The 23,205-nt window shown below is 39.8% G+C and overlaps 3 protein-coding genes across 7 annotated transcripts in view; 1 reads left to right on the top strand and 2 right to left on the bottom strand.

Moving 5' to 3' along the window:
* Positions 1 to 6,837, top strand: part of FKBP9 (FKBP prolyl isomerase 9) — a 39,048-nt gene extending 32,211 nt beyond the window's left edge. The window contains exons 8-10 of one of the 2 annotated variants that reach the window (XR_004277109.1): positions 346 to 491; positions 1,090 to 1,226; positions 2,563 to 2,649. Coding sequence is in view for 1 of the 2 variants with exons in the window: in XM_032306008.1 (XP_032161899.1) it covers positions 346 to 491; positions 2,563 to 2,726; positions 5,518 to 5,694 (487 nt within the window). In the remaining variant the exon portion in view is untranslated. Of the gene's footprint in view, positions 1 to 345; positions 492 to 1,089; positions 1,227 to 2,562; positions 2,727 to 5,517 lie in introns of those variants that run through there. The other variant, XM_032306008.1, reaches the window with a different exon arrangement.
* The window catches only part of LOC116569631 (retinitis pigmentosa 9 protein), a 177,383-nt gene that overhangs the window by 55,195 nt on the left and 98,983 nt on the right, over positions 1 to 23,205 (bottom strand). The gene's annotated exons all lie outside the window — the stretch shown is intronic.
* Positions 13,242 to 23,205, bottom strand: part of NT5C3A (5'-nucleotidase, cytosolic IIIA) — a 51,015-nt gene continuing 41,051 nt past the window's right edge. For 3 of the 4 annotated variants that reach the window (XM_032306009.1, XM_032306011.1, XM_032306010.1), the window contains 8 exons: positions 21,587 to 21,685; positions 20,455 to 20,524; positions 19,530 to 19,576; positions 18,765 to 18,850; positions 17,033 to 17,122; positions 15,283 to 15,445; positions 14,527 to 14,727; positions 13,242 to 14,008 (listed from right to left, as the gene is read on the bottom strand). In XM_032306009.1, the coding sequence (XP_032161900.1) occupies positions 13,907 to 14,008; positions 14,527 to 14,727; positions 15,283 to 15,445; positions 17,033 to 17,122; positions 18,765 to 18,850; positions 19,530 to 19,576; positions 20,455 to 20,524; positions 21,587 to 21,685 (858 nt within the window). In that variant the 3' untranslated portion in view covers positions 13,242 to 13,906. The remainder of the gene's footprint in view (positions 14,009 to 14,526; positions 14,728 to 15,282; positions 15,446 to 17,032; positions 17,123 to 18,764; positions 18,851 to 19,529; positions 19,577 to 20,454; positions 20,525 to 21,586; positions 21,686 to 23,205) is intronic. The other variant, XM_032306012.1, reaches the window with a different exon arrangement.

The following is a 23,205-nucleotide window of genomic DNA, read 5'->3' as shown; positions in this document are numbered from 1 at the left end:
TTTTAATCCTCAGACCCCACTTAAGTTTTGCCAGTTGTTCCCATAAGGTCTTTTACAGCAAAAGGATCCCATTCAATATGCTCCAGTGCTCTGGAATGGCTCCTTGGACTTCCCTTGATTTTCTTGACGCTTTTGAAGATCACATTTTCATTGTTTTGCAGAATTTTGCATTATTTTTGTAGTTTCTTAATTTGGGCTTGTCTGCTGTTTTCTCCCGATTAGACAGCGGTTTTGTATCTTTGGCAGAAAGATCACAGAAGAGATGTAGATGTGCTCTCACGAAAATGCTTTCAACTACCAGTGGGTTGATGACCTAACCAGGGGTTCTTCTGTTTCATTTTTCAGGTGGAATTTAGGCAAGACGTATAATATTGTTTTGGGATCTGGACAAGTTGTGTTGGGAATGGATATGGGTCTCAGAGAGATGTGCGTTGGAGAGAAACGGACAGTGATCATTCCACCCCACCTGGGCTATGGGGAGGCAGGCGTGGGTGAGTAAGCAACAGCATTATGGGATGTCTGGGGCATGTACACAGCCTGAATGTTGTGCTTCGGGGGGTGCCATATTTAGAACCACAATATGCTTCTTCCATTTAAAACCCAAAGAATCAGGGCTGCCTGGCTGGCTCTACTGACGGATATACAGCTCTTGATCTTGGGGTTGTGAGTTCAAGCCCCACAGTGGCTGTAAAGAGTACTTAAAATCTTAAAAAAAAGAAACTTAAAAAACCCCCAAAGAACCTCTGGGTTTATAATTAATATCATTAATTAATATTATAATATATAATCATAATATTATATATTATATATAATTAAAATATATTTATTGTAGATAAAATATAATATTAATACTATAACATGTGATAATATAATAATTAATATCATGAGTTAATACTTAAATTTAGCATCTTTGTTTAAAGAGTCCTGTGAATTCAGTGTTAATGTCTTGTTAATGCCCCACACCTCCTTAAGAAAGCAGGAGTTTTTGTGAAAAAAGCCTTGGGTGTTCAAAGCCATGTGTGGGAAATGTCTGAAGGAGCTTTACAGGTGATTTGTCTTAAGTGAAGCTGAGGCTTCCTTCTGGAACAGGTTCCTGGGACAGTGGAATGCTACAGGACTTCACTTTTCACTTCTGCTGAACTTGTAAGCTATCTATGAAGATTTCCTTTTGGAAGAGATGAGTTTCAGGTTCTGGAAATACTGGCTTTACCTTGCCCTCACAGCTGGTATGGTGTACTTCATGATTTGGGCCAAAATGAGTCTTACACATAGGGGATTTGGGGACTCACCTTCTTCAGTGTTTTATGCTCCTACTCTCTGGAGTGGGGAAGTAGAGATGGGAACTTTTAAAAGAGATAACACTTTGGATTGATTTTCTCTTTTTCACAATTTTTAAATAATTGTAAAAATACTGCCTGTTGGGATGTCTGGCTTGCTCGGTCCACAGAGCGTGTGACTCTTGATCTCAGGGTCCTGAGTTTGAGCCCCATGTTGGGTGTAGAGCTTCCTTTAAAAAAGAAAAAGACCGAAAAACCCCAACTGCCTGCTAGTCCCCCCCAAATCAAGAAGAAACACTTCAAAAAATGTATACCTTATAAGACCATGAGATATATAAATAGTTATAATAATTTCAAATAAGACATACTATATATATACATATATATTCACATGCTTATGTAATTTCTTTTGGACTCATAATGTATGTGCTGTTCACAAATTTGTAGTTATAGTCATATCTTAGATTAGGACTTTAAGGAATACTGTATTATTCTTAAAGTTCTGCTATGGGATTTATTCAGAAGTTCTATAATTGTAGTCTCTACTAATGGCTTTCAAACTTTTTTCACCAAGACCTACAGTAAGAAATACATTTCATGAGGGTACATGTGTGGCTCAGTCGGTTAAGCATATGACAACTGGTTTCTGCTTGGATCATGATCTAATGAGTTGTAGGATCGAGCCCCAGTTTGGGCTCTGCACTCAGTGGGATGTCTGCTTGAGAGTCTCTTCCTCTCCTTCTGCCCCTCCCCCTGTGTGTGCACACATGCACCCCTTCTGTCTTCTTCTAAAAGAAATAAGTAAAAAAAATAAATAAATAAAATAAAATAAAAGAAATAAGTAAAGAAGTAAAGACTTCTTAAAGAATAAGAAATACATTTTGTCTTCCCATTTATATCACACATAAACATGCACTTTATACATACACATTTAGTTTTATATAGTAAAATTGAAACTCATGTTTCATAAAACCATACCTATCCTTTCTAGGATAATAATTAATATCATGATAATACCTTATATATTTCATTTTTTAATAAAAAAAATGCTGATCACCATCCTGTAAATGGATTTCATGACCCGCTAATGGTCACTACCTACAGTTTGGAAAAAACCTGTACAGTTTGGAAAAAACTTCTTGCTAGTGTTGAACTTTCTTGCTCTAACAAGAATTGCTTGCAGTCCATGAGGCAGCTGGAACCCTGGGTGGGGGAGGGAGGTTGAGCTGGGCATGCTTGCTGTCTCGTGGTGCTAACACTGTCTCCTCCCCTGTTGGTGTGTCAGATGGAGAAGTGCCCGGCAGCGCTGTCTTGGTGTTTGACATTGAGCTGCTGGAGCTTGTGGCCGGTCTGCCTGAGGGGTACATGTTCATATGGAATGGTGAGGTGTCACCCAACCTCTTTGAAGAAATCGACAAGGATGGTAATGGAGAAGTCCTCCTCGAAGAGGTAACTGACCTTTGAAGGAAAGCGGGACTCAAGGAGCCCAGGGAGACTTACCGGGGCAGGGCATCCATTCTGAATGGGAAGCCTTCTCAGGGTGAGGAGGACACTTGCGCTTATTTCTTGTGTTGATGGTAACCTGCACACACTCATGTGCCAAGCACTTCTAACACACGCTCTAAGTTGAAGCTCACAGTTCCTCTGAAGAAACTGAGCCCCTGAGAGGTGATGGGGATTGATTGCAGGGCTCACAATTCAGTTCTCAGTTCCTGGGTGCTCACTGTATACTGTGTTATGCTAAGACTTTTTCACATATATTATCTTGCCTGGCTCTTGTGGCAGCTGTGTAATCATCATCCCCATTTCAGAAGAAGCAGCTGTGCACAGAGAAGGTAAATGACTTGCCCAGGGTCACACAGCTAAGCGAGTTTGAGCCAGGATTCATATTCCTGTCTTGATCATCTAGGTGCTGGGTGGTTTCTTCTGTAGCAAATGCCCCTTCGTAGAGCTGGGCAGTAGAGGGGTCTGTCCTGTCACACCTTGCTGAATTCCACTACTCTGCCCATTGTGTAACTGCTCATTCGAGGACAGGGCTCCAGTCTCCACTTTCTCTCTGACATCAGTCACGTGGTCCCGGCTACTGGGTGGTTCACGTTAGCACAAAAACATGCTCTTTTCCCCCTTCTCTTGGTGCATCTTTCCATTTCTTTTATTTCCTTGCTCCCTTCACAGCAAAAATGTCAAAACTCTCTTAAGCCCACTCCTGTCAGACATTTTTCCCTCCATGTCACTGAACCTGGTCTTGGTAAGGTCACTGGTGCCTGTCATGTTGCTGCAACCAGTGGTCACTTTTCATTCTCGTCATACTTGGACAAAGCTTTGCAGGGTGCCTTCTTTCCCGGGCTTCCAGACCATACTTTCTTGGTGTTGCTTCTCCCTCATGGTTAAGTTCTTCTCAGTAGTTTTCCCCCTGATCTCTTCATATTGGAGTGCCCCAGCCTGAGTCCTAAGCTTGTTCTCTTCTCCACCTTAACGTCACTTCCTGAGTGATCTCAAGCAGAGCCATGGCTTTGCCATCCAAAGCCCCATGACTTCCAAACCTATAGCTCCGGTTCGGTCTCTCTTTACTTCAGATTCCTACATCTAACTACCCACCTGACATTTTCACTTTCTGAACCCCTGCCACCTCCCTCCCATGGACTTGCTTCACCCAAAGCCATCCTCATCTCCTCCAAAACCAACTCTGTCCTTCCACTCGCTCAAGCAAGAGCACTCAGTAATCTTCGACTCCTCTTTCTCACACAGGCTCTAACAAATCCAGCAGGAAATCATTCTAGCTCTATCTTGAAAATTTATCCAGAGCCTGACCACTTCTCATCATTTCCACTCTGTAGCACCGTGGTCCAGTGCCCGCTGTCTGTGGTTTGGATCTCTATGAAAGTCTTCATGCTTTCACCTCTACCCCTCACAGCAGCCAGAGCCATCCTTCTAAAACTTAAATTGGATCATGGCTTGCTTTGTCTCAGAACCCTGCGGAAGCCGTCTTTTCCAAAATCCTCATAGTGGCCTGTAAAGGCCCACAAAGGTTCTCCATGACCTGCTCACTGTACCTTCCTCTCCAGCTGCTTCTCTCCACCACCACCAGGCATGCACCCACTTTGGGCCTTTGCAGCAGCTGCCTGTCATCTTGGAAGACACTTCCCTGGATAACCGTTTGGCTGTTTCCCTCCCTTCCTTCAAGCCTTTGCACAGGTCTCCCTTTTTCACTAGGGTTTTACCCTGACTGCTGGATCAGGACATGAACCTCCTCCCCTACCTATATTCTTGATCTTCCTTGCTTGGCTTTACTCTTCAGTTTTCTAGAGTATTTCACTCTCTAACCTAATATGTGATTACTTTTTTTTTTTTTTTTTTTTTTTTTAAGATTTATTTGACAAGAGAGGGAGAGAATGAGAGAGGGAATACAAGCCGGGGGAGTGGGAGAGGAAGAAGCAGGCCTCCTGCTGAGCAGGGAGCCAGCCCTATGTGGCACTCGATCCCAGGATGCTGGGATCACGACCTGAGCCGAAGGTAGACGCTTAATGACTGAGCCACCCAGGCGCACTAATTTACTTATTTCTTAAATGTTCCTTTTTAAAAAATTTTTTTTAAATTTATTTGACAGAGATCACAAGCAGGCAGAGAGAGGGAGGAGGAAGCAGGCTCCCTGCTGAGCAGAGAGCCCAATGTGGGGCTCAGTCCCAGAACCCTGAGACCATGACCTGAGCCGAAGGCAGAGGCTTTAACCCACTGAGCCCCCCAGCCCCCCTGAAATGTTCCTTTTTAATTGTGTCTTTCCTACTAGGATATGCTAGAATTATAAGGGGAGGATTTTTTTTTTTTTTTTTAAGTTGATGTCTCTCTAGGATCTTGGATGGGGCTCAGCACGCAGCAGCTAATGCTTTTATTGTATGGAGGATCGCAGGCAGCAGTGCTCTCAGAGGCTAGGGTGGTTAGGGGATCAGCCTTTGGTGGAGAACTAAGTGTTGATTAGGGAAGACAGGATAGCTCCAATTGCTGCTGTGTGTTGGCTGCCTGGAACCTAGGGGCTCCTGGAGTCATTAATGAGGGATTTTTAACCTGCATCTGGAGGGGGGGAAAAAAACCAAACAGTTTGTGTAGCTCATAAAATTGTGTCCATTTTGTGAGCTCAGACTCCAATTCCAGCCCCATTGCTTGGGATGCTCTGTTCAGTTTCTGTTCAGGCCCAGGCTTGGCTGCCATATCTCATGATCTGTCTTGTTCCCTCTCTCTCCAGTTCTCAGAGTACATTCATGCCCAGGTGGCATCTGGCAAAGGGAAACTTGCTCCTGGTTTTGATGCTGAGATGATCGTGAAGAATATGTTCACCAACCAGGACCGGAATGGAGATGGGAAGGTCATGGCGGAAGAATTTAAACTCAAAGACCAGGAAGCCAAACATGATGAACTCTAAACCTGACTCGGGCCACTTGTGTGACACCAAGCCCCCGTCATGGCAGAACGTGAAGTGAGGCGTGAGGGTCTCTCAGAAGGGGGTTGTCCATAAGCAGTAGATGGTCACACAGTACTTGGGGCATGTCAGGGATGGGTCGATGCACATGGTGAGAATTTTAGGCCACAGGCCAGTGATACGAAACAAAGTTGAAGTGAGGTGCCTCAGCAGAGGCTGTGTAGAATATTGAAACGGCTGCCCTGTCAGCCATTGTTTTGTGAGCCTTCCGGGTAGTTTTGTTCCTGAAGGAAAATAGTGTCATACAGAAGTTACAATCATCTTGGTGGGAACAGAAGAGAAAGTGTCCAGGATATCCACATGAAGAGGATTCATATTTTTTTTCTTTAACCAGCTGGTGTTTTAAGTGTTCTCCAGATGAGCAGAAAGATGAAGGCCATGTCCCAGTAGTATTCCCCGAAAGCCTGTACAGGCTCTGGTAATGCCCAGCTTCCACTTCCTGCTACACACACACACACACACACACACACACACACCTTGTACACATGTGCTTTTATAGTTAATCAGGCCCTACCTGTTGTGGTCTTCCAATTGGCTGGGTTAACTTGGAAGTTAAGAAGAAAATCAGTGGACCAAACAAAAGGCATCCTGGACCACGAATAGAGAATTGATTCTGTGTTTGCTATGCAAGATTATCTGCTTCACCCTTTCGTACTCCCATTGCTCTGTCCTCCCTGAATCTTTCTATCAGATAGATATGCACAGGGCTGGTGGCTCAGCCATGCTCCAGAGTCTCTCACTGTGACCAAGATGGAAATGTCACCCCAAGAGATAAATAAGGTGACCTATTTCCACTCATTCGTGTCCTGGAGAGGGAGGCGCCCAAAAGCCCAGGGACCTCTCTCTGTGTAGGGAAACAAGGACACGGTTACCTGCCAGCCTGTGCCCATGTTATGCAGTAACCACCTAGCTGCCTTATGTCATCTGTTCCCAAGTGGTGACGGCATCCACCCTGAAGTAACCAATGATTTTCCTTTTGAAACTGCTTTATATTACTAATTTAAACTGTTTTGTACTGATGTAGCCCTGAGATAGTTCATGAAAATGCTGTGCACTCATTCAATGGAATAAATGTTGGAAAACTCATTTCGTATACAAAAAAATCAAATTATAACATCAGGTTTTGTGGAGTTTTATTTGGAGGCTGAGAGGATCTCATGAGAATACACCTCAATTATCCATTGACAATCCCCTTAAATACTCGAGGACTGCCTCTGCATTTGAAGGAGTATGAGGCAGAGTATACGGGGTGTGTCAGTCAGCATCCTGGTAGGAAACACACCCTCACATGGGACTTCTGAAGAGAAGCTGCATAAAGAACTCTACAGGAGTGGGGACAGGGCTCAGAGACCTAGTAAGGATGTCAAGGTAACATGACAGTGGTTGGGGAGCACCAACAGGAAGCTGTTCTACCCCCCAGGTCTGAAAGGTGAAGAGGAGCCACAGCCATGCCCAGAACTGTAGCTGGTACTACAGCAGAGGAGGGCAGAGACACCCCCTTTTCTGTCCTGTCCCTGGTTCCCACTAGCTGAACCCAACCCAAAGGCCAAAGGAAGAGGAGGCTAGGGGCTGGTAGTCTTAGAGGTCAGCTTTTTGGGGGCACAGAGAAAGATGGAGAATGACTACAGGGGTTGGAGTGGGAGCAAATGGGCGAATGATTGGCACATACAGAGAAAAATATATGTTTTTAAAAGCAGATGTTACTGTTTATTCTGCAGAAACAACTTCGGGGACTCTTTGCTTTTGGAAGGCAGATGCATGCCGTGGCTTCCCGGCTGCTGCTGTCATGGTAACTTACATTCCTCGACCTGTCTTCTATAGAGCACACAGTCACTCCAGATAATTCTGTTTAACAGAATTCCTTCAGTGTACTAGATAGCCTAATAATCTTGCTGAATTGCCCTTTGGAATGCATTTAACCTGTAACACCTCACAATCCTTACGCATCTTCATGAAGATAAAAACCTGGTGTTTATTCTCTGCTTCTGATTTTTAGTTGGTTCTGATTGAATTTCTTCACTGGCTGTTTTTTTGGGTGTTGGAGAGAAGTTTGCTGAATAAAAGACATGTTTCTCTGGGGAAATTAAGGTCTGTGGGCCTCAGAGCTTCAAGAACAGAGGGAACCCTTAGCTTGTTTTTGTTTTTAAATTGCCTGCCCAATGGCTGAGCTAGAACTTTGGTCTTCTCTGACCTTCAGGCTCAGATTGAAATGCTGGCTCTTCTTGGGTCTCCAGCCTGCTGCCTGTTCTGGTTTTTTGGGTTTTTTTTGTTTTTTTTTTTCTTCTCGAGCCTTGTGGAGGTATAATGAACAAATAAAATTGTAAGATACTTAAAAGTGTATGTTACAATTTGATATACGTATACCCTTTACTTGGAAAAGATCTCTCCTCGACCTAGCACCTCACTGTGTGTGTGTGTGTGTGTGTGTGACCATCTAAGTTTTACTCTCTTAGCAAATTTTAAAAACTATACAGTATAGGTCACCATGTTACATATTAAATCCTCAGAACTTACTTACCTTACAGCTGAAAGTTTGTACCCTTTTACCAATTTCTATTTCTCCCATCCCCCAGTAACCACATTTGTACTATGTTTCTGTGACTTCAGCTTAATTTTTTTTAATGCTACATATAAATAATAATGTATAATATACATCATTCTAGATCCTTGGCTTGTTGGAGGCTCCCTGGGCACTTTTATTCTTCCCTGTTGCTAAGGAGGGCATTCAGTTATCTGTGAGTGTGTCAGGGGCTTTAGTCTCTGGGAGGACCAGCTGCTCAGATGGCCTCACTTTATAATGCTGCTGCAATATGCATTTACATTTGTGTTATGATTATGGGTTACAGCTCTGCCGGCATGACTGTGAGTACTCATTAGGGAGCCAAATACAGGGTAGAGATGCCACAGAGCACTTTCCTTAGTCATATTTTACACTCAATTTCTGGGTTGCTGCTTGAGCAGCTTGGATCTCTTGATAGAAAGCTGTTCACAGGCTCTAGATTGGGACCACCTAACTTATGACTTATGCAGATTTTGAACTTTGGGCCCTAAACATGAAGTAGGTCGTTGATGCCCAGGGGGAGATTACAGTATCTCTGTGAATATGACATTTTAGCATGCATGCGTCCTGTGTGCTTGAAACATCACTAGGCTACCTTGCAAGCATCAGCAATCTGCACTATTTTGTTAAAACCTACAGTGAGTTTTGATCTCTGATTACTTAGGAATTTATAATACCTTTCAAAATTATTACTTAAAAGACAGAACACATTTCATTTTGGCAGGAGAGTTGACCTGACTGCAACTCTATGTAAGCGCTGATACATTGCACTTCAGCATCTTAGGTGTCTAGGAACAAGGCTGCTCTCTTTTTCGTATGTTACGTACATATGCATGTATTTATTTTAGAGAGAGAGCACGAGTGGGAGAGAGAATCTCTGGCAGACTCTGGGCCCAGCGCAGAGCCTGACATGGGGCTTGATCTCACGACCCTGAGATCATAACCTGAGCCAAAACCAAGAGTCAGACACTTAACCAACTGAGCCACCCTGGTGCCCCAAGTTTGCTTTCTTTGAAGACATTTTCCCTTGGCTTTCTTGGGGGGATCTGCATTTTTTATTCCAATTATTTATTGCTAGATGCAGATATAAAACTTTCATGCTTATTAAAATAGTGTTTGATTCTGTGTGGTCTTAGTCCTTAATGTTGAACAAGGGAATCCTTCCAACGTACACTGGCCATATTTGGATCTCATTTAAACACAGATATTTAATGCATGGTTCCAGCCAAAATTTCTCCTTTGGGCTTGAATCTATTTAATATCTTCCCTTGTATACCCCACAGGCACCTCAAACTTTGCATGTCCAAAAGAGAATGTACATCCCCACAACCTTCCCAACACCTTCCACCCAAGGCTGTTCTTTTCTTCACCTGTCCCCACTTGATTAAACCAGACATCTTCAAGACCCTTCCTCCTCTCTCACTCCACACATTTAATCCAAAAGCAAGTCTTATCATTTCTAAACTTAAGCTACTGGAAATGATCCACTTCTCTCTGAGTCCTACTGTAATTTCTAGTGCAGACTTCTGTAGCAGCCCCTAACTGATTTGCTGGGGTAGATCTGCCCCACCAGTCCATTTTGCATGATCATGGCACTCCTTTGCAGGGACAGTAAAACCAAATGCATGATTTACAAAGCCCTGTGTGATCTGACACCCTCACCTTGATTCCGTTCATGATTCATGATTCCGTTCTTCCCTTTGCTCATAATACTGTTACACCAGTTCGCAGTTCTTTGAACACCTTAAATTTTCTTACTCGGGACCTTGTTACCTCTCCCTGGAATATTTCTCCCTCAATTCCTCACATGGCTGGCTCCTTATCCTTCAGGTTTTGGCTGAAATAGTATCTCCTCAGAGCTTCCTCTAGCTACCTTCTCTAAAATATTTGTGTTGTTTTTTTCGTAGTATCTTATTTCTGACTCATCTGCTAGGATGTAGGCTACACAAGGGCAGGAAGCATGTAGGATGTGTTAATTACTGTTTCTCCAGGACCTAGCCCACAGCAAGGATGTCAGTATTTGTTGAAAAAGTGACTGTTTACTTACTCAGTCCTCACCTCAAATTCATACCCAATGTTAGAGATGAAACCAAGGAGAGAATACTTGGAGAGAATCTAAGACTCAGATCCAGGTTTGACTGACTTGAATGCCTGTGCCCCTTACACCTTGGGCACATTTTATCTTATCTACTAAAGCTGTACTGAAATACCAGAGTAAGCATAAAACACAGCAGAACTGGTCAATCTTGAGGGAAACTTGGACAAGTTTTAGGTTATTCAAGTTTAGTTATTCAAGATCCCACGTATCTTTTCCTTCCTAATGCTCCATTGGGTACACTAAAGAGAAAACCTTGAACCTAAAGTCTGGTTAAAAAAAACTTTAATAGGGTGCCTGGGTTCCTCAGTTGCTTAAGCATCTGCCTTCAGCTCAGGTCATTATTCCAGGGTCCTGGGATCGAGTCCCACATCAGGTTCCCTGCTCAGCAGGGAGCCTGCTTCTTCCTCTGCCTACCGTTCCCCCTGCTTGTGCACTCTCTCTCTCTGATAAATAAATAAATAAAATCTTTAAAAAAAAACCCAAACCTGGGGTGCCTGGGTGGCTCAGTGGGTTAAAGCCTCTGCCTTCGGCTCAGGTCATGATTCCAGGGTCCTGGGATTGAGCCCCACATCGGGCTCTCTGCTCAGCAGGAGCCTGCTTCCCCCTCTTTCTCTCTGCCTGCCTCTCTGCCTCCTTGTGATCTCTATCTGTCAAATAAATAAATAAAATCTTTAAAAAAATAAAAATTAAAAAAAAATAAAAATAAAAAAACTCAAACCTTTAATAATCTACTTAATCAACTCTGGTGTCTGTTAAACACACCATGGAATGTAGAGTCCTTGCAAAATCACTCTGGAACAAACTAGTATCTCTGACAGTTATTTTGTTTTTCAGTTTCATTAAAATTGTTCATCTCGGACGCCTGGGTAGCTCAGTTGGTTAAGCAGCTGCCTTCAGCTCAGGTCACGATCCCAGCGTCCTGGGATCGAGTCCCACATTGGGCTCCTTGCTCGGCAGGGAGCCTGCTTCTCCCTCTGCCTCTGCCTACCATTCTCTCTGTGCGCGCGCGCTCTCTCTCTCTCTGACAAATAAATAAATAAAATCTTTAAAAAAAAAATTGTTCATCTCAACACCCAAAACTGCTTTACCTCTTGAAGTAAAATTCAAAATTGGAAGAAAAAAACCCACAAAACCCAAAAAAACCCCAAACAGCTAATGCTAGACCCTTTAGAGAACATGGTAGTTACTACACACTGCCAGTGTTCACTAGGGAGATGAAAGAGCTTTCTGTCCCCTCCATCCATCCAGACTGCTTATGCCTTCGTGGATGGGTAAGAGCTAACCGTATTGAATACTAGTGCTAAGCTATTCTAAATGCAAATATAAAAATTAAAAGCACACATCGGTGTTGATGAGGAGTACATGTCACCCTCACAGTGCTATATCTAGAGGATGTATCATTACCTCCACTTTATGGATATGCAAGCTGGAACACACGTTAACGGGTCCTGGTCACACATCTACTAAGTGGTAGAAAGAGGATTCAAATCCGGACAGTCTGACTCTATAGCCGATTTCCTAAGGGCTATATTAAACTACTCTGAAAGCTGAACTTGGGAACCAATTATTTTAAGTATTGGTAGAAACGGGCAGTGAGCGGTGATAGGGTCACAGGCACATAGGAGAAGAGGCAGGGGCCTTGGTTTGATAATCCAGTTAGGGCGTGGGTGGAAGGGGCTAGAGAGGCTGCATGCCCTCCAGACCCTCATTTTATAGGGAGGTGCCTGACCTATAGCCTTAGTACAGGCTGAGTCATGACTAGAATGGAGGTCATAACTTCAGTATTCTTCACATTTACTCCATGCATCATGCTTCTTTGTAGAAGAAATTATAATTTTTATAATTGTACAATTTTTATAATTACAATTATTATGAGCTACTTTGGAAAACAGTCAATATGGCCAACTCTAGGGGTGCCTGGGTGGCTCAGTGGGTTAAGCCTCTGCCTTTGGCTCAGGTCATGATCCCAGAGTCCTGGGATCGAGCCCCACATCAGGCTCTCTGCTCAGCAGGGAGCCTGCTTCCCTTCCTCTCTCTCTGCCTGCCTCTCCACCTACTTGTGATCTCTGTCTGTCAAATAAGTAAATAAAATCTTAAAAAAAAAAATGGCCAACTCTAATAGCAACATGGGATAAAAAGCTACGATTAGATCAGAAATTCCCAACTAAAGCAGGGAGTAGGATACTTTTGGCCACTATAAACTTTGTTTCATTGTTTGTTATAAAAAAAAGACGAGCAGTGGTAGAGGATAGGATGGGCTGCCCCAGGGAAAAGGTTTTCACTGCAAGACCTTGCCTACCTGCCACATCAAACTGGACTAGAGACTGCCGACCATACTGGATGTCCAGACCCAGCTAAAACATGCTCTGTATCACAGCTCAGATGCTTTATGGAGTTAGTGGCTTGTAGACTTTGGAGTAAAAACGGTTAGAATCAGGGTCACATTTATCACAATGGCAAGTCTAAACCTTGTGGAAACCAATTATTGGGCAGTAGAAATTTGGAATGGGAAGTCAGACTGCAGAAAGGAATTTAGCAGTACTCAGATTTAGTTAACAGGAGACCCAGTTACACTTTGTTTCCTGCCTGTGGTTATTTCTGAAACTCTTAGACTTACAACAAAGTATCCTCTTTTACTGGGAAATTGTTTTCCCAGTCCCCAGTATTTTCTCTAAGGCTGATGAAATTTCCTCTGCAACTATCTTTTTATCCTTAAACTTATAATGTGTAAGTTTTAAAATATTCAATTTAGATAGACACTAGGACAATGACAGTAGGACTTCTCTCTCCCTCTTTCCTTCTCACACACACACACAGGAAAAACACGGCAGGTGCTTAATAGATATTTGTTGAATAAATGAATAATTGTCTTGACAGTTCATTTAAAAAGGCTTTTCACTTCATGTGTATTATCAGTGCTTCAATATAGAACATTCTGTAATGATTAGTGGCATGTGGATAGCAAGGTTTTTTCAAACACTGAGTGCCAATATTTCCTGGTAAATACTGATTTCCACAAAACAGAATAGCCAAACATAACACAATTTCAGGAGACAGTGATATCATCAGCATAATTCACCCCAATTACAAAAATGGCGACACTTAAAATCATGTATATTATTTCACCATTTCATAAAACTTCTTTTTAAACTTATACAAACTTTCCCAAAGTAAAAATTTTCCTCAAAAACCTCATAACATTACACTAAAAAATTCACTCTGGAAATGCAGCGAGTTATTTTTCAAATTTTGGCTTTATGATTTTCTTTTTCAGTCTGTTAAAAAATAGAGTTGAGGAGTGTGTTGAGAGAGATGGGGAAAAAGGAGCTTCCAGTTGATGGATTCACTATGTCCAAAAATACCTCAGTAATGGAGAGAAAAAAAACTTCAAGAGCAAGAACACATTATAAATAGAAGTCTTTCCGCAAGATGAACAGGTGAGCAGTTCTTGCGTCAATTGCACCCACAGGAGTGAGGTCTTCTTGAAGAATGCTTGTTTACAGAATCTTCTGTAAGATAGAGTTGGCTACATCCAGTGATTCGTCTTTTACTAGAACAATGTCATAAGAGTCCATGTACTTTTCTAAAAGCTCGTCCACCTAATCAACAACAGAAAAATTAAATGGATATGCAGAAAGGAGAAGCAAATGGTTTCAGTATGAATCTCATTGTTAGGTTCAATCTTTTGGGCAAAGTGTAGCAAATTAAATCTACTTTCATAAAACCTGTGAAATAAAAAAGTTCTTTCAAACTGTGAAGGCTTAGGGACATAGAAATTATCCCACATGGTGGCTTTATACCCAAAGTCATTTCTTTCTAGTCCAGTGGTTCTCAACTGGGGAGACCATCCAAGGAACACCTGGCAACAGGGGGGACATTTCTGACTCTCAAGACTATGGAGTGCTAGAGGTTTTTAGTGGGAAGAGGCCAGTGAAGCCACCCCAATACAAACGGCACACATGTGCATCCCAACCCCCTTACCCACACCAAGGTAAACGGATTAAGAACAATCAAAATGTCTCTAACTACTTTCTCACACATGCTTAGTAACAACTGCCCATTAAGTTCCATCCTTATTTTTCTACAAGAAAATTAAATAACACATCTACATACTTACTCTATCATTTAGATACCCAATTTTTAGGATGTGTTCAACGTTGGCTACTCCATCTGCCATTCTTATGTCCCCTTGGGAGTCTCCCAGCAGAATGATGTTGCTATTGTCTTTTAGTCGATTGAAATATTCTGTGTTCTTCAAGGCACCATCATGTTTGTTAAATACATGAATTAGTTCACCTTTAAATCCTTTCAGCACTCCCTATAAAAATATAAATCTTTTGAAACAATAGGTTTCAAACTGCAAATTCTATTTGTTCTATTTTCACATTCATGTTGACAAGAAGGGCTCTGAGAAGTTGATGACTTTCTAGAGACTACTTTAAATGTCACACACAATGAGCTGAAAATCCAATTTTTACTTTTCATTAGTTTCCTAACTGGAGATCCCATTTTCTATATATCACACAATGTATTGTTTTGATTAGAAGACTGTTCAAATAGTGATAGTTCTAATTCCTTCTTTTTTCCCACCTCTGGATATTGAGTCTTCAGAGTTGCTGCATTAAATCACATTAAAAGAACTTGGCCTAATTTTAATATTAGTCTGTAGCTTAGGAAACAAGAGTTTAAGAAAGGTATATTATTTTTAGAACATGGATATGTATATAACACTGGGAGATGATGAGTCCTATAGTAGGCCTTTTGAGTGACCTAATTTAATGAATATACGTTAAATAAAAAACAACTGCATTTATATGATTAAAATATATTCAGATTTTAAAGATAATTATTTAGAATGATATCCTATACTTACATTGTCATCAAAATCCATGAAGTTGGACACTACTGTGATGTTCGGGTGATAAACCCCAGCTTGATGGATTACCTCCTCTAGTATATCACCAATACCAGCCGAAAATATGAACACAGGGATACCGTATTCCTGGAGCTTATCAAAGAAATTCTCATACCCTTCCCTGCAAGATGGAGGTAGGAAGTGATTGTTAAAGAGTAAGATATATCTCCTTTTCACCTAGAAATGAAAAAAGCAAAACCTTTCTACCTAATTCCATGGCTCATTTATATTCCCTTTTCAGAATTCTGCCCAAGAGCACGGTTATTGATGACTATGACAACACTGATACAAGTTTTTCAAACAACAGTTAACTCTTTGCCTTCCTTTTAATAAATTCTAATAGTACAAATTAGATGCTTTTAGTCTCAAATTAAATATGGATATAAGCCTACAATTCACAATCTATACCCTTTAACAGCAAATAGTTAACCACATCTTTAAAAAACCTCAGCCTGGAAAACCCATTTAGGGTTTTAGGGTGAGCTGGAGCACCTCCTGCTGGCCATCCTGCTCAACTACTTCCTCTTAGAAAACAGGGCTGGGGGAGGAGGTGAGGGGCATTCTCTTTATGCTGGCATCTCTCCTACCCATGGTGTAACAGTTGTCCGTCATGTTCTTATTTTATTAATCTAAGTTTCTTGCCTTCTTGCTCTTCCTGGGGCACAGGTTAAGCTGCCTACAAAGGAATGAAATACTCACTAGCTGTCCTCACACTTTTTCTGACATTTAATGCTTTCCTCCTTAGAGGCAAACAACCTTAAAATGTAGCATCATCAAAATAAAAATAAATAAATAAAAAGAAAGAAAGAAAAAAAAAAAGAAATAGCATCATCATATTTAACTAAGGAGTTGAAAATTGTTAGAAGTGGTAAACCATATTGAAAGAAGCCTAAAAAATTTTTATCCTATCATTCATGTACCACAAATATTTTTATTATTTGCTAAATCATAGTCACATTTCCTAGAGATAGTTTTCAAGGAAGTATGAGAATTCAGAAAGTAGATTCATGTAACTTTATAAACTTTGAGCAAAAAATTTTTTTCAACTTGATTTATAAACATTTCTTTTATATTTCATGTCTTTTCAGAAGTATTCTCTTAAAAAATTGCAAAACGGTCCTGGTTTCATAAATTTCTAAGTTAGTCTTGAATTTTTTAAAAAGTATTATTTATTTAAGTAATCTTTACACCCAGCGTGGAGCTTGAACTAATGACCCTGAGAGATCAAGAGTCACAGGCTCTACTGACTAAACCAGCCAGGACTCCTACTCTTAAAATGTCCTTAATGTAGAGAATCTCCGGATGTGTGGGTGACTCAGTTGAGCATCTGACTCTAGATCTCAGCTCATGTGTTGATCTCAGAATCATGAGTTCAAGCCCCGAGTTGGGCTCCACGCTGGGTGTGGAGCCTATGGAAGGAAGGAAGGAAAGAAAGGAGAAAGGAAGAAGGAAGGAGGGGAAGAAAGGAAGGAAGGAAGCAAGCAAGCAAGAAAGAACGAACTTAAATCTCATAAGGCTGTTACTCCCTACACCAAGATCTAATATGTCTTTCTAAATTCCTTACTTCACCCTATTCTGTGATAGGTGGTGTATTAGGGCTACGTTTTTATATGCAATATAGTTACAGATTATTTTAATAAAAGCACACACCTGAAGACAATTATAAGTCTGTAGACAATTAACAGCAAAAAACACCCAAGAAACTTACTTGAGCATAACATCAGATTCTGCCACAATTTCTTTAAGTTTAGCTTTGGGTAAAGCTTGTTCAACAAGCAAACCATGTGATTTAGTATACCTGCAGTTTACGATCAAAGAAAAAGAGAATATCAATTAAAAGCAAATTAAAACTATCGTCTTCATTAAAAAGCATTCTTCAATGACAGATAATGCAGTATTTCATTCATCATCATTTGGAATTAAATTTTAGAAATTTAAATTCATCACTAATGAATGTGTATCCTAATGTCTCAAAATGTAATAGAACATGTTCTTACTGCATTTCCCAGTTCTCCCCAAAGTCTCTTAGTTTAAATGTGTTAGTAAGATGATGAAAGGATACTATGTGTAAACCTTTCCTTAATCTACAGATATCCAACCTCAGGAGACATAATCATTTCTCTGATTACAGGAAGAATCAGAGAAAAGCCATTTGTTTCACCTGTGTATAGTCTAAATTGTTGTGAAATACCTTAGTGCTACCGAGTGCAAAAGAGAAAATCCTTGCTATGATGCTTTATATCAAAGCACCTGTAATCACTGCATCTCAGTCACAGACCTTTAGAATCTCTCTACCTGATATGCAGAAGCCCTGTGACCCTCCACTCTGGGTCTTCTCCCATCATTAAGTTAGTGAGCTTGTTCTGCCAGGGAAGCTTATATTATTGCTAGAAAATTTTAATTACTAGACAGTCCTCTCTTTCATCATGCTGATCAGTCTTAAAACTTCCAAATCTGGGGCGCCTGGGTGGCTCAGTGGGTTAAAGCCTCTGCCTTCGGCTTAGGTCATGATCCCAGGGTCCTGGGATCCAGCCCCGCATCGGGCTCTCTGCTCAGTGGGGAGGGAGCCTGCTTCCTCCTCTCTTCTCTGCCTGCCTCTCTGCCTACTTGTGATCTCTGTCTGTCAAATAAAAAAATAAATAAAAATCTTTAAAAAAAAAAAAACAACTTCCAAATCTGATTCCAGTTTTGCTCCTACAGGTATGTGGCCCAGGTTCAACTTTTCAAAATTTCATCGCATACACATTAATTAAGTGTGCAAGGTATTCAGGTTAGGCCATAGGATAATGAAGATAAACAACATCACTCCTGGTCTGTTAAGATTCTAAAACCACAGTTGTTGCTTCTCAAATCACAGCTTTCTCTATTCCATGAAATCTTCCCCAAATGGGATGGCTCCAGTTCCTGTGATTTTCTTAGTGGCCTCTTCTGACACACTCTACGCTTGTCAACTTTCTCCTAATAACATCATTCTCTCTGGACTCAACACAATGCTTTCAGTGTGGTCTGCTTGGAAGGTGGCATTTCTGTTAAGGCAACCAGCACCGGGGGTCCATTTCTCAGCAACTATGTCAACCTGCTGGCTCCAGCTCAGTTCAGAGTCAAATTAAATCACAATTCTTTTTCTATATACATTCAGCCACATTTTGTCTATATACTTTAAAAAAATTCTTGTTTTTTAATTTAAGTCTTAAGTGCAGGATTCTAAATTTATCCTCATTGACCTTCATCTTAAAAACAAAACAAAACAAAACAAATTCTAGACTCTTAGAGTGATTAGAAAATTATAGTTCATTTTGTTATATTTAATCACTGCTCTAACTCAATGGATAATTTATGAGTCTATTATATACAGTACAGAGGGAAAATAAGCCATGAGTTGTAACTGCAATGTTATTTTATTATATTTTTAACGCAGCCTTTGCCTGATACACACTTACCATTCTACCATATAGGGGTACTTCTCTTCTACCGTAAGAACAGGATCAATTTCAATAGCATAATATTTTTCCTTTAGTTGCAGTAACTAGAAATAAATGAATAATTTAATCATGAGGATGACAGAACTATCATTAAGCTGCTGAGTTTTACAGAAAGCAAAAGGATATAAACAAATGGTTTCCATAAATTGCTGTTAAAGATGAGATCATGAGTACCTGGCTAATGCATATATCAACTGAAGAGATCTTTGTTGATCTAGTTTATATGTAGCAAAGTACTTTCAGGTCAGCAATTCAATGAAACCGACTAATAATCAAATTATTACTACAAAAAACCCTTTCGTTCTCATATGAAAGTATTAAGTTTGATTCATCTTTGGAGTCCTATGTTGTTAACACAAACACAGAGAGATACATATTCAAGGAAAGGAGAGAACTGAGGCAATTTCCTGGTCAATTTAAAGGAGAAAAACCTACACAAAACCAAAGTACTTTTGTTTTAATGTACGGCTAATGTAAGAACACCAGAATATTCTAATAATAAGTTTTTAATGTAAATTTTGTTTTTGTTAAAAAGTTAATTTTTTCATTAAAATAATGTTGAGAGTATATAACCCACACAATAAAACTAACATTTACTCAGTGTTTACTATGTGCTAGGTATGGTTAGAAGAGCTTATACCTATTGTTTGTGTGAATGAACCCGAAGAAATTCTCAGGCAAAAAGAAGTCTTTGAGTAACTCTGGATTACCATTAGTGTTTACCTTTTTTCGACATTCGTCTGTAATCAGCTTACTGTTGTCAATGACATCTGAAGAATGAAAGCAAACTAGCATTAAAAGAAATTTCTGATTAATGCTACCACTACTTTAAATAACTTACTACTTTTAAGTTTAAATGCCAAGTCCACTAGTGTGGTCATTATAACTTTTGGCCTTAGTGCTATAATACACATGGCATTGCTAGCGAACTTAATAGTTTTAAAATCTAAATTTTGTATCTAAAGCTTTTTTCCTGTATTGGGAGTACTTCTTTAGAGATTCTCCAAAGAACTACTGGGCCAAAGGGTATGATTTCTAGTGGTTTTAATATAAATTATCAAAAGGCATTCTCAAATTCCACATGTACCTCCAGTAGTTGAGAGCACTTATATAACTCCTTCTTTGTCAGGTTGAAAAGTATTATTTTTAAAACTCAGTACCAAGTCTGGAGAACAAAAAAGTTATATTATCCTAGCAACACATCTTAACTGGATATTTATTTAATCATTCTTTTACTTAATTTATTTATCAACAACAAAAAATTGAGTCACATTTTTATAAAACCAGAGTGGTTGATAAATGTTATTTCTTTAGGTTATCCAAAGTTTAAAACCCATGTAAATGTTTCTTGAATAAATAATGAACAGACCAGATTTAGAGAAAATTCTCAGAGGTCTTCAATTCTCTTGCAACTGAAATCACACTTGAAAATTGCCATTTATATAACATGGGGAAAAAACAAATCCTTGAAATGAAATTTTAAAAAAGGGCAGGTCTTCTCACTTTCAATGTCCAAAAATCAGAAGAAGAAGGAGGAGGAGGAGGAGGAGAAAAACAAACTCCAGTCAATCTCATAGATCATACAGGAAAGAAAGGATCTTAAAATAAGAAGTACTTTCATGAATTTGTTTATGAATACCATACTTACAATGACATGTTGGGCATCTTTTCCCTTCATAGGAAAATCTACTCAGTGTCATATCAAAGTCTGTTATTATCTGTAAAGAAGGGGAAAGGCATTATGGAACATACAGCCACTGACGGCAGACACGTACTGTACTGCCCCCTGCCTAGAGTATGGGACTGTACTCAGCCCCTGACCTGCTCCCCACCCCAACTGGTTATTCTCTCTGCATTCTATTTTCTAATGCAGCTCTCTACTGGGAACAGCAGCCCTATCTCCTCCAACTGCAAATTCCTGTACTGATTAACCAGATTTTATTTCATGACAATGTTGGGGCACTTAAGGTATAACTTGATAGTTAAGTCCTGGGAATCACCTTGGTTATGCAGCAATACCTTAAGTGCCCCAGCATTGTCACCAAATCAAATTTATATTTGTGGGTGATTGGGCTACTGTTCTTGAGATAAAATGTTGCACAACCTCAACCCACCCAGTCAATGTACAAAAATGCAGGGGAGGCAATTAAACCATATGAAGCTCCCCATTACAAAGAAGGGCATTCTGTCATATACTACATGGATGAAACTTGTGGGGATATTATGCCAAGGGAAATAAGCCACTAGAGATGGACAAATTCTGCATGATTCCACTTATGTGAGGTATGTAGTCAAACTCATAGAAGCAGAAAATGGAATGGTGGTTGTCAGTGGCTAGGGGGTGGGAGGAGAAGGAAATGTGGGTTGCTCTTCTATGGGTACAGTTTCAGTCATGCAGGATAAAGAAATTCTAGAGATCTGCTGCATAACAATTCATGTAGAGTTAACAACACTGTACTGTACACTTAAACATTTATTAAAAGAACAGATTTCATAGTATGTGTTTTTTACCATAATAAAAAACTTATCTCTAATGGAGGGCTTGAAATTACAACCCTGAGATCAAGACCTAGGGTGAGATCAAGAGTTGGGTGCTCACCTGACAGAGCCACCCAGGTGTCCCAAATTTGAATATTATTCTTAAAACGGTTTAATACTTATGCACTGCATTAGTTAGCTTAGAACTCAGTATTATGCAGACTTGAGCAAAACATGAGATGAGTCCGCCTGAACATTAAAAATAAAGTCTTAATAATAAAGACTTCCGGATAATTATTCACCTGAAGTTTGCCAGCTCCTCCCTTAATAAGACCGCAGATAATTTCTTCTACTCTTGCAGGGTTCTTGATTCGAACTGAACTTCTCTGAAATTCAGGCATCTAAAAAAATAAAAGGAAGTTAATTAACTATTTTTTAAATTCCTGTTTTCCCAGGTTCTTTTGACACCAAGCAGAAGCTTATATTATTTTAAGATGTAAAAATCTTAAGGCATTATTTTTAAAAAAGGCAAATCATGGGGCGCCTGGGTGGCTCAGTGGGTTAAAGCCTCTGCCTTTGGCTCAGGTCATGATCCCAGGGTCCTGGAATCGATCCCCGCATCCGGCTCTCTGCTCAGTGGGAAGCCTGCTTCCCTTCCTCTGCCTGCCTCTCTGTCTACTTGTAATCTCTGTCTGTCAAATAAATAAATAAAATCTTAAAAAAAAAAAAAAAGGCAAATCATCATATCAAATTACCATATATACACATAATATTTTTTGAAGCACAGTTTCTATCTTAAAGATTAAGACAGAATTATATTGTAATATATTACCAGAAAGTGTAATTAATTCTTCTAATTATAAAAGTCATGCATGGTTACCACAGAAATAACAGAAAACATATAAAAAAAAATAAATATGGCTTAGAATTCTACTACCTGAAGTAACATTACCTGAAGTAAACATTTAAATTTATTTTCCATTATTTTCATTTCTATGATTACAAATATGCCCTGTATATGCATAGTTTATCTCATCCTCATACATTTTTTCATCCAGCTTTTAAAAATTAATTATTATTTCATATACTATTATAACAATCTTTTATGCATTATTCATTAATCAAAATAAAACCCTAGAGTGGAATGGAGAATATCTGAACCTAGTGATAAAGAGTTTTCTTATAAGATCTTTCTCCTTAAGGGGTGCCTGGGTGGCTCAGTTGGTCAGGCATCCGACTCTTGATTTCACGTCAGGTCTTGATCTCAGGTTGTGACTTCAAGCCCAGCATTGGGCTTCACACAGGGCATTGGATCCCACAAGTGTACCTTTGTATAGGTAGTTAAAATATATTTTAAGTATATTTAACTTGAAAAGGTGCTTCAAGATCTTTGTTCCTTTATTGTACTATATATAATACAAATTACCCCAAATAATTTCATTTTTCTTGGCATAAATTTTACAACAGACTTATTTCAATTTAAGACAACTACTAAGACGTATGAGACCACCAGCATGAGATTCTTGATCTCTGGGTTGTGAGTTCCAGACCCATGTTGGTCATGGAGCCTACTTAAAAACAAACAAACAAACAAACATATTAGAACACCTGGGCTTAGGCAGCTACTAGGCTGGTTTACTCAGGATTTAGTGTTGCTCAATAATTTAATGTTAAATACTGTTTCTTTCTTCTACCCTATCATAGAGAGAATGAAACTGATGAGAATAAAATGCTCACCGTGTTCTTAGAGCATGTATACAAGAAGACTGCAGGGGAAGGAGATTGGAGGGCACGAAATAGCTCCACAGTATAAAAAGACAGTAGGAGAACCTCAGATCAAGGTTCTATAATGGTTTGTACCCAGTAACCTTTATTTACTTTATATGCTATTATTCTGGGTATGTTATCACCAACATTAACA

The sequence above is a fragment of the Mustela erminea genome, chromosome 11 (genome assembly GCF_009829155.1).
Source record: "Mustela erminea isolate mMusErm1 chromosome 11, mMusErm1.Pri, whole genome shotgun sequence".
NCBI lineage: Eukaryota > Metazoa > Chordata > Mammalia > Carnivora > Mustelidae > Mustela > Mustela erminea.
The sequence above is the reverse complement of the archived record's forward strand: the minus strand, read 5'-3'. Positions and strand labels throughout refer to the sequence as shown.